Source organism: Vigna unguiculata, chromosome 11 (genome assembly GCF_004118075.2).
Source record: "Vigna unguiculata cultivar IT97K-499-35 chromosome 11, ASM411807v1, whole genome shotgun sequence".
Classification (NCBI taxonomy): Eukaryota; Viridiplantae; Streptophyta; class Magnoliopsida; order Fabales; family Fabaceae; genus Vigna; species Vigna unguiculata.
Genome location: NC_040289.1, coordinates 75,396 through 88,903, shown reverse-complemented (window position 1 = coordinate 88,903; position 13,508 = coordinate 75,396). Strand labels below are relative to the sequence as shown.

Sequence of the window (13,508 nt, the reverse complement as noted above, 5' to 3'; positions counted from 1 at the left end):
TAATCCTAATTACTGATATGTTTACATTAATTAAATGGTTAGCTGGTTGTCTTAGGCATCGTTCGATCGTGATCGATCACCTCGAACTACATAATTTATATAAAGGACCAAGGTTCTTGTGGGCAGTCCAATTTATGACAACTGGAGAGGTTCGTTCGGTGTAGCCGAACAGTCCAGATTGTGGTTCTCAATTGAGCTGACGGTGATTGATAAGCTGTGTGAGATGGTGTCCGACACTGAATAACATTTGTGGAAACCTGCTTCGAAGTAGTCTCCACAATTGGTTCCCGTTGACTTGGCCGATCGGGCATGTCTGAATTGGTCAACTAGCCATACAATATACAAATGTTATCATAGTTAGAATTGTTGTGCATTTATCACCATGGATGTCACCTCTCATGAAACAAAATTCCTTTTTGTCATGTCGTTACTTTAAGTGGAGAAAACACTTGAAGTGGAGGATTTTTTTCTTGTCATTACCATATATATATATATATATATATATATATATATATGAAGTGCATTCAAGATCCAAGTTATGAAGTCACCACAAATGGGATTAAACCAAAGAAGACAATCCATTTTTACTTTAAAGCAAGAAAAGTTGTTTAACCTAAAGGTGAGGAGCCTTAAAGATAAATAATAAGGAGCTAAGTGTTACTAGAAAGATCAAGTGCTAAATATCCCATTTCTTAGTATTTTTGTCTAAAAAATCTCTCTAATGGACATTAAAACCTTACTATTACCTTTGATGTCATAGAAATTTCTACCTCAGTCCAAGAAGCTATGAGAAATGAAAATTGAATTCAAGCAATGAGAGAGATTTTTATTTCTCGTGTAGTAAACATGAATGCAATTAGATTTGACATTGTTTTATCAACTCTTTTTGGATGAGATTTAAATTAATATTTGGATTTAAATAATGTCTTTCTTTATAATGCTTGAGCTTTAGAAGAAGTGTATGTGAAAATCCTGCCAGATTTGAAACTCAGCGGAAGGAATAAGGTATGCCTCCAAAAATCCTATGTGCTCTTAAAATATCTTAAAGATCATGGTTTGAGAGATTCAAATATAATAGTTTTGATAGGGTATACGAAAAATCAAGAAGATCATTGTTCTAGCCAAAATGTTCAGAGTCGGTCAACTAGAGAACTCTAAGTGTCCGACTCCTCCTTGCTCGAGGTCCTCCTTTATGCTTATCTTTTTGATCCCTTGGATTCTCCTCCTACGTAATGCACATCAAATTTCTCTATTTAATTCACGTCTCTTGCCATGTCTTGGATAGTTGCATGAGTTATCAACATTAAACTCCTCAATTACTACCTCATACTCCTGTCTAGTATTAGTCTAACAACTAGATCAACCTTGGGCCTAGAAACTAGATTATCCTTTTGGCATACCAGATCAACCTTTTGGCAGTTAAAGACTAGATCGACCTTTGGGCAGTTAAAAACCATATCAACCTTTTGACAATTAAAGACCACATCGACCCTAACACTACATAGTCCCTCGACCTTAACTTTTATAAAGCTTAAGGCTAAATAAAAATATTTATGATCACACTTATACATTATTTATACTTGTACTAGCAAAAACGTACTAAGACTGATTAGTCAGAAACAATCAATAGTGATCTCCTAATTTTCGATCTCTTCCTTCTATTACAAAGTCTTCTTCGTATATTTCCCACTTCTGACCTAGCCTTTCTCACTCATTTGGACTCGATGTTCAAGTTGGCTTTTGACCTGATGACCTAATCGGCATTAGGCCTAACAGTACATAGTCCCCTAGCCTTTGGTCTAAAAGACTAAAAAGGCTATAAAATTTGAAGAAATGACTCCTTTATCAATTGATATTGGGGCTAATGATGTGATCGATATGTTTCCTATCACCACGTAGCAACCTTCACAAAATGTTGAGAAATCCTGCATTATTGCCTTTATTCTTGTCTCCATAGTTCCTTAACGCCACCTTTTTCATGATAATTAATATTGATTCTAATAAATGGGATCAACCACTAACCCATTCGTTAGAAAGATCGACCATTAAATCTATTCAACTAATGAGATCGACCATTAGGCCTATCACCACACAACCACCAAGCCTTAGTTTTGAGGAAGTGTGAGGCTTGATATCATTAGGATCCAGAACATACATGTTCCAACTAATGATGTGCAATTACATTAATTGTAGCCTAATCAGATGATATATTATCATTTTAAATTGATCGAACAATATTTGATGGATGATACCTTGATCGGATGATACTTGATCACCATCTTACTGATCGAATGATTCTTGATCATCATTTTATCAATCAGATGATTCTTGATCATCATTTGGGATAATATTTGATCGTCTTTCTTCTTTAGGATGATACCTGATAATCTTTTTACATACTAGATGATGCTTGATCACCATTTGACGAATCAAATGATTCTTGATCATCATTTAAGACGATACTTGATCATATTTCTTGTTTAGGATGATATCTGATCATTTTTTTTACCAACCAGATTATGCTTGATCATCCTTTAACGAATTAGATGATTCTTAATCATCATTTAGGATGATACTTTATCATCTTTCTTCTTTAGGATGATACTTGATCATCTTTTTACCGACCATCATCATTTAACCAATCAAATGATTCTTGATCATCATTAAAGATGATACTTGATCATTTTTCTCCTTTTACTATTATAAGTTGTCTTTTACCTTTGTTTAGTAGTGCAAATCGTCTTACATCACATTTTTTTCTTTTTGGGCACCTTAACAAGCCATCTTTCATCTTCTTTATGCACTTTGAAAAGTTATCATTTCTTCTTGGCCGCCTTGAAAGGTCGTCAATATTTTCAGTGCCTTGATAGGTCACTAGGTGCCTTGAAAGGTCACCTTAATTTTTGGGTTTAGTGCCTTGAAAGGTCACTAGACGCCTTGAAAAGTCACCTTAATTTTTAGTTTAGTGCCTTGAAGGGTCACTAGGCTCCTTGAAAGGTCACCTTAATTTTTGGTTTAGTGCCTTGAAAGGTCACCAGTCGCCTTGAAAGGTCACCTTAATTTTTGGTTCAGTGCCTTGAAAGGTCACTAGACGCCTTGAAAGGTCACCTTAATTTTTTGGTTCAGTTCTTTGAAAGGTCACTTTTATTCTTTCTTGGAAGCTTTGAAATCTCGCACCTTCAAAATGAGAAAAAATAGAAATACAATATACAATATCCTTTAAATATGAAAAGGAAAAGAAATAAGAATCTCTTACTTGACAATAGTAACACTATTTCTAGTTCTCCATTTTTGCCTGACGATTTTCAACGAGTAACTTCATCGTCATGTGGAAACTCTTCCTGTCGTTTGTGGCCTTCTTAGCGAATTCTATTTCAATGTTCTTCGGAAAAAAGTCTTTTCTAAGGATGATCTCATTAAGGCTAAGTGCTAAGGTCAATCTTCCTATGGTTGACTTCTCTATCGACCTCCCTGTGGGTGACTTCCCTAACCTTCTTATGCGCGACCTCCTTATGACTAGAGATGACAACGAGGCGGGACATGGACAAGTTTCGTTATCTCATACCCATCCCCATAGAAAAAATTCATACCCATCCCCATACCTAAACCCAACGAGTATCAAAATTTTGTCCCATCCCCATCCCCACCCAGTAACGGGCATATTCTTGTACCCATACCCGTACCCGTTTTCTTACTACAGTACTAAAAAAACTCATATTTCCTGCCAATTTTGTTTTGATTTTTTTTCGTAGGAAATACTTACAATTTTTGTTGTGAAAAAAAATTTGTAAGAAATTGCTACCAATTTTTTTGCAAAATATTTTGTATAAAACACTTTTCGCAACAAATTTTGTAGGAAATACTTGCAAATTTTATAATTTTGTAGGAAATAATTACCCATGAAGGATTTACCTGCCAATTAAGATTTCTAAAAAAATGGCAAAAAAAGTCTTTTATGACAAATATTTTTAACAAATTTGCAAGAAAAGTCACATGTAATATAAGAATTTCTAGTAGTGCTATTTCAATATTAATTAATTAATTTTTATAAAATAATAAAAAATTATGGTAAAAGAAACAGAATATTATCAAATATTCAATATTAAAAGCATGGTTGTTTCTTTGATATCAAATGTTTAGAAAGAAATTATAATTGTATACATTTCAAAATAGAATACCAAATAAATTTCATGAGAACCAAAAATATTTATTAAATTTGCAAACATTAATGGAACCTAGTTGATAAAAGTTAAAAATGTTTTGAAAAAATTATAAAAGGAAAACAAATATTCAAATTAAAATATTTTTAAATGTCTGTTTATTTCAATTTTTTAAATTCTAATGAATCTCATTTTTATGCTCTAATAAATGTTATAATACATCACTTGATCAAAATCACGCAAAGAACAAATATTATACTAATAATATTAAAATTTTAACATAAATCTTGTATATTTTGAACTTCAATATGTGTTGGATGATGATAAAAAAAATTCATGGCAAATTACATTAAATTTTCGTATCATAGTAAATAAAATTTATTCATACAATTATACTGACAAAATTAGAATATGATTGATAATGAGTTAGAAAATAAAAGATAATTATATAAAATATATCAAAATAGTATTCTACATGATAAAAATAAACAAAAAATAAAAATATTAAAAAATGATCAAATGTGTGTCTTAGAAACAAATTGAGAAACTATTGAATGAAATCACACAAAGAAAAACAAATGTATAATTAAGGGTATGATAAGATGAAAAATACCTTAAAAATCTAAGAAAACTTTTCAAATATCAACATAGTCAATGGTTGAGAAATAATGAAAATTGTTTTAATAAAACAAATAAGTTCTTCAATTGCATCGGTAATTTCTCAATGCTTCCTTCCTCTCACCAAATTTTCGGTAAAAGCTTGAATGAGCCATATGCATCAGTAATTTCTCGATGCCTCCTTCCTATCATCAGATCGTCGATAAAAGCTTGAATGAGTCATATGCATTGGTAATTTTTTTATGTTTCTTTCCTGTCATTAGATCGTTGGTAAAAGCTTGAATTAGGCATATACATATTTATCGATGCTTCCTTTTGTCTTTTGACCGGCTTATCAGTGTCGATGGCCTTCTAACATCCACTTCCGCAGTTCAATTTGGCAGGGAGCCGTTTGGGTATTTTTTATGTCTAAGAAAAGAGAAGTACCTTAATTTGGGTGTCGGGAAATGTTTTACTAATGCCCCATGGTGGGCGCCAAAATATTCTAGCCAAAAGGTTCATAGTCCGATCAACTAGAGTACTCAAAGTGTCCCCCTTTTCTTGGCTCGAGGTCTTCCATTATGCCTATTTTTCTTAGCTCTTACATTCTCCTCCTATTCAATGCTCATCAAATTTCCCTATTTAATTTCACGTCTCTTGCCAAGTCTTGGACAATTACTTGAGTTATCAACATTAAACTCCTTACTTACTACCTCATACTCCTATCTTAGTAATCCCACTAGTATTAGTCTAACAACTAGATCGACCTTGGACCTAGCAACTAGATCAGTCTTTTGGCATACCAGATTGACCTTTTGCAGTTAAAGACCAGATTGACATGTGGACAATTAAATACCAGATTGGCCTGTGGACAGTTAAAGATCATATCGACCTTTGGACAGTTAAAGACCAGATCAGTCCTAACATTACAATCATATTTTATTTATAAAACACTCCGTTACAAGTCAACTTCCATTACTATCGATCTATGAGTATGGCATGATTATTGCATGATGATGAAGTATAAAATTTGGCTTTAAAGAAAATAGTTGCGGCCAATCTTAAATGGGTTACTCTTCAAGATAGAAAATACTTTGTTTGATCTTGAAGAAAGATAATGACGCAAACTATGTTACGGATAAAAAAATTACCTTTGAGAAATACATATTTCTTAAAGAAAGTTTGAACTTTAAAGTTTTTTGTTGTTGAGCAAGATGATACATCTCACATGGGTTAGAAAATGCCATCACAATTAATCTAAGGCAAAACATTTTGATAACAATCATTTGAAGGATGAGTTAGTTTGTAACGTCAAATATTATAGGTACAACCTAGAACATTATTAATAGAATCAAAATTTAGTAAAATAGTTTAACTATTTGAATTCATCAGCTATACTCAATTAATACTAAAAAGAAAAAATGTGTTCTTGAATTTAGCAGTTGGAATGAATAAAAAGAACAATACTATCTAGGAAAGAAACAGCTCCAAATATATTAGTTATTAGTTGATTACTATGGGAATTTTAACATTTATGTCCTAGTGCATGTAAAATCTTCTTCCGTAGCAGAAGACATCATAATTTACCCAATTCACAGATCCCATTTTCTTGTCATGGGAAGGAAAACATGATTCTTGTAACAATAGTCTACTGTGAACATAGAATTTATTATCTAAATATTATCTCATTTTGACCCATTATTAGATCAATTTTTACCATCCAGAATTCACCATCTATCGTAAAAGAAATTTTCATAACAGCTAAAGTTGCTAATCGAAGTTGATGTTTACTCGTATAAATCATTGATCAATTTATAAATAGGCAGGAATGTTTTTGCGGTTCAACATACTAGTAAACATAAATATACTGATTTTGTAGCATAAAGAGCGTCTGACTCATAAATTGAATGCATTAACTACTAACGCAGGAGCTAAAACAGTTTATAATATGAAAACTTGGAATGTGAAGAAAAAGACCAAAATTAACTAGCCAAAGATGGTTCAAACCTTAACTGAGGACTTTGGTTCATAGTTGAAAACTTGGATAACACATATAGAATGCATGAATCTGAAGAGACATGATGCATCTATGGATTTATATATCGTAAATTGATTTGTTATTACTGAGGAGGTTGTGTTGGGACTCAAAGAGCAAATGAGCAGGGCGAGGATTGACCACTCTGCAATTGGTCCGAACTTCCCCAGGCCGACCAGACTGCAAGTCGCCCATTTTAAGCATTCCTTCCACAAAGGCTTTGAAAAATTGATCTTGATTTCTGCTGAAGAATCTCACAAACTCCCTTGTCTGTGGGAATGTGAAAAGTGTTTGATCAGAGTTGAGAAACCCCCTCCCAGAAACCAAGTCCTTGAAATACTGGTTATCAAACACAAGAGGCGTGGAGTCAAGGTTCCCTGTCACATTCTGATCAACATCCAGAGGACACAGCCTCTCAAGCTCTTCCCTGTACCCATAGTCAATGGCAGGATCTGGCCTTCCACTTCCAGATTGATTGTATAGCCTAAACATGATGGAGAAGCACCGACCTTGCCCAACGGAGTGAGACCCTGATAATGCAACAAGGTCTTTCACACTCAGGTTGTACTTCTGGAACAGATCTATAAGAGCAGAGGCGTTGGCTCTTGGGCTCGGCATGATTTCGTTTGAGTCTTCTTGACTCGCACTCAGGCTGTCCAATCTTCCCAACCTCACCTCCCAATCGGGTCCACCTGTCTGCAATCACAAGTAGAAATAAGGTTGGTTCGGTAGATTTGCAAAGACTAAGAGATAAAACCAGAGTCACGGCTTCTTCATCATCACACATCTGCATGCACCTGTTTCACTCATTAATTCTTTACTTAATCCTTCTTCAATGACATTAAATGACACAGGAACAGAAACGGAAGAATACTGGAAATATCTGATTTGAAATCTTCTAGTAATTAATTCTCAGATACAGTTTGAAAATACATTTAACTTTTTTTCCATTTAGATAAGAAACTGTAGCATGTATTAAACTTAATTTCAACGTCATAACATCAGTCTAAGATTAATAATTAATAATTAATAATTAAAAGAGAAGACAGAAAAATAAATGCGATAATGACAGACCTAAGATAAACAAAAGATCATCATGGAAATCTGTATAATTAGGTTAACTTTTCATCGATGGAAAGTAGGAAGAAGAGTGCATAAAAACGTGATAGGCAGAGGAAGTTGTATGTAAAAGAGAGATGGAAGGGTTTTGAGAAGAGAGAAAGGTGGGAACGAACCAGAGCGACAGCATCTCTGGATGCCATGATAATGATGTCAGCACAGGAGACAACAGCAGGGCATGCGTTCTCTAGGGCTTCCTTAACTTGATCGACAACTTCAAATGACCTGAGGGAGTTTATGTTGGAGAGAGCAAGTTTCTCCCCAACCATGGTGGGTGTATCATCAAGCAACATGGAGGCGTCACACCCCTGAACCAACAACCATCATGCACCACCAAAAATCACAAATCAAACAAACACTCACAAAATGACAATTCACAGAAGAAGAAAAAACACACGTACTTACATTCACAAAACAGTCATGGAACTGGAAGCGCATAACAGAGGCAACACTTCTGGGTTCCACCGCAAGGGCCCTTTTCATCACATCTCGGACTATCACTTCTGCGTTTGGACATGTTTCTGAGTAAAACCCAGGTCGGAGATCCGATGATGCCACCATCTGCACAAGGAACATCACAACAACCACGCCCACCACCATCATTCTCATCCCCATGCTCATCTATGTCTCAAAGATTCCAAAGATGGCCCCTTTTTGATTTTCAACTTTCTATTCACACTGTATACCAGACACGGACACAGACACTGATCGAATGATGCCTATATATGGTTTGTGTCAGCTCAGCTGCTACTCACTCACTTTTTTCAAAGATAAAGTAAATCTTTTTTAACCGCTAAATTATCTATTTTAAGTGCTGCTTAATCTTTAGCTTTAATGTATGTAAATACAAAATATAATTTTAAAAACTCATTTCAAACCACATTTTTTCATTTTTAAGCCATAGTAATAATGTTCACCAGTTCATTTCTATTTTTTTCTTTATTTTGTACTGGTCCATTCTGAATATCGGAGGGACTTTATTGGAATAAATTAAATATTTTTAGCAACTTGAAATGCGTTTCCTTGGACACCACTAAACCTTTCTTTCATTGGATGGAAATAAGGTGGCAATACTGAGACACCCCATCCTTTCCTGATCAAATATACCAAAACTATCAACTTTATATTCGCATTATTGTTCGTTTTTTCCAATCAAATATATTCTTCATTTTATTTCTTATCAATTTTTATTTATTTTTTCTTATTTCCTCTTTTTTCTCCTTTGTTTCTACAAATGGAGAAACTAGGAAGACAAATGTTTTTAAATAATGACAAAAATATCCTAGTAAAGGCTAAAAGTGTATAAAAATAAAGGTAAGTACTAAAAACAAAATTAAAACTATTCCTAATTATAGCTTTTTTTCTTACAAATTGAAAAATGTTATTTTTATTCTCTTTACAAATCTCCTTAGAGATAACGTAAGGCAAACGCACAATATCTTAAATTTTAAAAAGTATGGGCCGGGCCACGAATTTCAGCCTGCCAGCTCATGACAGCCCGGCCCGTCAAGTCCGCTGGCCCGACGGGCCAGTCCGCGGGCCAAAACGGGCCAGCCCGCGAGCCGTAAGACAAAAACAGGCGGAAGAAGTAAATTAATATTTTATTTTCTTTGGGTATTTTTAATTTTTATTTTCATGTTGGTGTTTGAAATGCAAAGATAAAACGGTAAAGGCATTGGGTTCTGCACACACACACACTCTCACTTGACAATTCACAATTTCAAATGTTTCCTTTTGTGTTGACTTTTCACTGTTGTAACTTGTATCTTTGGTTGTGTTACATAACAGACCACCCTGACTATTATTATAGTCACTGCGCAGGTTATTATTGTATTAATGCATATGTAGTACTATTACATTTATATACAAATTAATGTAGTCAACTAAATTTAAAATGAAAAGATTTAAAATCTGATTTTGGGCCACAAAATGAACATATCAAGAAAAGGATGGCGGGCCAGCCCGCCGGCCCGCCACCCCACAGACCGGACCCAAAAAAATAACCCGTTTTGCCTTGTCGGGCCAGCCCGACCTGGTCCATTTAAAACGGGCCAAAAACGGGCCGGGCCAACCGGGCTGCCCGTTTTGACACCCCTAGTCTAGATAATGATTATATTGAGAGTCAAACTAAAAGTGTGTTTGAAGGATTGAGGTGATTGAAGGAATGAATGATGACCTTGCTTATTGTGAGGGAGCATGTTGCAAGTTGCATATGACATGGGGTGGCATGGGAACACATTGCTCCTGTTGGTTGGTGGATCACTGCTAACATGAGACAAAAATTAATTCTTTCAAATTCTCTTTGGAATCCATAAAACTATGATTTTTTTTTTTTCATCTATAATATGTCCAATTGCAATCTAAGATTTTGTCTTACCAGTTTAGAGCCACAATGTAAATTAATAATAATGTCATAAAAATAAGTAAGTGCCATCTATACGAATGATCATTTAAATTAATAATGTCATAAAAACAAGTAAGTGTCATCTATACAAATGTCTTCGAAATCTGTAGTTTAAGATTCTTTCTTACATATTAAGAAAATTGATAAATATACTACTATGTTACAAACAAAATATATGAAATGATTCTCTGTTACAAACAAAAGATACGAAAGGACTCAGTGTTACAGACAAAATAAATGCTGCTACTGCAAGATTCTTCTTTTATATCTTCTATAAAGAAGGGTGGAGATAAAGAAAGAGCATAGAGTAATATATCAAAGTGTTGCGTGCTGTTTATTCATTTAATAAAATATTTAAATAGATAAACAAGCTCCATTATTCTCATATTTGGAATTCTCACAAGATTAGAGTGTACTAGAAGTGACAATACAGGTTAAGTAGGATACGGTAATATTTGTTCATAACATTAATATATCTTGACTCTCAAATATATAAAAGAAAAAAAAATGAATATAATCTTTTTAAATTAATTACGTTAAATATTTTTGGCATGTTAAACATATTTTTCAATTAATATTGAAGTAAGATTATGTAAAATATATTAAATAACTCAAATACTAGTATGAAATGTGTTTGACCATAAAAAAATTTAATATAATTAGATTAAAATTACTATATTAATTATTTTTTAAATTTGAGGACTAAAATGTATTAAAATTTTACACACAGACGAATTTCAATTTTGTATCAAAGTTAAAAAAATAAAAATATATTTACCCTTAGATACTTTTATACCCGTGATTTTTTTTTTATACCATAGGTACCTTGGATACCCAAATCTTTAAAATATAAAATTAAATAAAAATTTATTTTTAAAGTACAATTAGAATGAAATTACTTGCTAAATGTTAATGTAATGGAGATTGCAATGGAGATTTAAATGAGTTGTACCAAAATATAAATTAAAAAATAATAATATTTTTGAAAATAATTTCAATTTCATAGGACTAAACAAAAATACAAAATATATGAAATAAAATTTTAAACAATTCTTCAATAATTATCATTTTTTCATTTAAAAAAATACTAAATTAAAACTTCCGAATAATTTTATTTCAAAAAAAAATAAAAAAAGTAATTATGAGCATGTAGTGCATATCTAGGGTTGGATACAATAATAGTCATACTGTCCAATTAACAAACGTGAAACTAAATATACATTAAGGATATCCATTTAGTAGTTTTTATAATTTTTTTTCACAATTTGTCTGTCTGCAGGTGAAAATTTTGTTGTCATCCATAATTCTTATCAATTAAAAAAAAAATTTATATAATTTACCAACACGTATATAAAAACATCTGTCTTCAACAAGCATCAATTTCCAAAACACACAAAATAAAAATATTACTCATTACTATTATCAAATATACATTAGAAAAATAACAAAAGATGATAAGTCAAAAATAAATATTATTCGTTTATTTATCAAAATATCACCGTGTGTATTATTTTTATGTAAGAGGTAAATTTCAGTACTGCATATGACATTATTGTTTAATATTATTCTTAGTGTTTCAATTGTATCCTATAAAAGAAATTTATTTAATAAATTTGATAAATCTCCAAATTGCTAATTCAATGGTAAATTAAACAAAAGGATCCACGTAACAAAAATTGCATACAGAACCTGTTACGCACACGGTACACAATTTCAAGCTGGTGGTTCAAGTCCCCGACAGGATCGATCTAAGCACCAAGGAATTGCACTGCTTCACAGTGTTTCAGAAAATTATTCTTTGACGAACCAATCAATTCATGCACTGAAATTCAAGAATAATGTAAAATCTGCCAAAACAAATTATATTTGTAAAACTCTTATTTGGAAAACAAATAGCCCTCACTGTTATATTTTTCTTCAATATTTCACAATTTTTTTTACTGTGTTTCACTCTGCAACATTTGTGAATAACCGAATAACCGTTTTTCATTTCTCTGCAATGTTTTATATCGATACAGAAAACTTTAAAATAATATTTTGTAAATTATTTAAAAAAATTTAACATTCATAATTTTGATTAAGTACCGAAAATAATAAAGTATAAAATATAGCTATACACATATGTATCTTATTTTATGTTGCACCAATTATTTAAGATCCGAAAGAACATAAGTTATAAGTTATATAGGATATATTGGAGAGTGAGTTAACATTTAGACGATTCTGTCTTTTACAATATTATTGGGATAAATTAAGGAAATTTTTAATGTATGAGTTGATTGTCAAAAAGACATTACACACTTTTAATACACTAGAACATACTTATTTTATCTATTTATCTCAACACATTTTTCATGATCTAATTATAATAATAAAATATTTTGGTCTCCAAAAAGACATCGAGAGGCCCCACCTCAATGTTAAAATTTTGTTTATCACTTTTCAAGTAAAATTTTTCAATTTTTTTTATTATTAGTTTAAAAATATTATTTTGATCCTTATTTCTTTTATTTTAATTTAATTTGATTTTTTTTATTAAAGCTTAATTTTTATTAAGATAATTTGATTAGTTCATCTCCATTAAATTTGTATGAATGATATTATCGCTAATGTCAGAAATAAATTTGTAGTATTTTTATTTTTATTTAATTTATTTTTTATTTTGGTTCTCTTAAAGTTTTTTTTTCTATATATCAAAGTTGTATTGTGTGAAAACTTAGAAAATCACACTAAAGAGTGACTGTGTTTAAAATAATGAGGCTTTGGAAAGGGACCCGAGGCAAAAAAGTTTAAAAAATTTCAAAAATGCCATTGCGTCCTTATAGGCTTTGGTTCCGCAATAACCGAGGCCTATAAGGCGAGTTAAAAACGCGATTCTGCACTAGTGAATACTTGAGTCATAACTCTAATTGGCATTAGATTCCTCAATTAAAAACTAATTTGAAAAACCTAGCAACTTTGCAAAGGACATGCCAATTATAGTCATGAAAGCAGGTAATAAATTCCTCAAGAAAAACCAAATCTGTGTTGTTTTCTGGTGTGAGGTTAAGCCTTAGAATTCAAGACTGAGCGTTGAAAAATGCGAGAGGATCAACGCTGAGCGCCAGCCCGGCGGTGCCTAGCATTGAAAAATGCGAGAAGAATGGCGCTGAGCGCCAGCCGAGCGGTGCCCTAGCGGCGTTGGGACCTTTGC

General features: G+C 32.4%; 1 protein-coding gene across 1 annotated transcript; it reads right to left on the bottom strand.

The window, feature by feature from the left end:
* Positions 1 to 6,649: 6,649 nt before the first annotated feature.
* LOC114168198 (peroxidase 17) lies at positions 6,650 to 8,631 on the bottom strand. Its single transcript, XM_028052936.1, has 3 exons — positions 8,317 to 8,631; positions 8,028 to 8,219; positions 6,650 to 7,488 (listed from the first exon to the last, which is right to left on the bottom strand). Exons 1-3 carry the CDS (start codon positions 8,530 to 8,532, stop codon positions 6,853 to 6,855), a joined length of 1,044 nt encoding a protein of 347 aa, XP_027908737.1. The 5' UTR covers positions 8,533 to 8,631; the 3' UTR covers positions 6,650 to 6,852.
* Between the last annotated feature and the right edge of the window lie 4,877 nt (positions 8,632 to 13,508).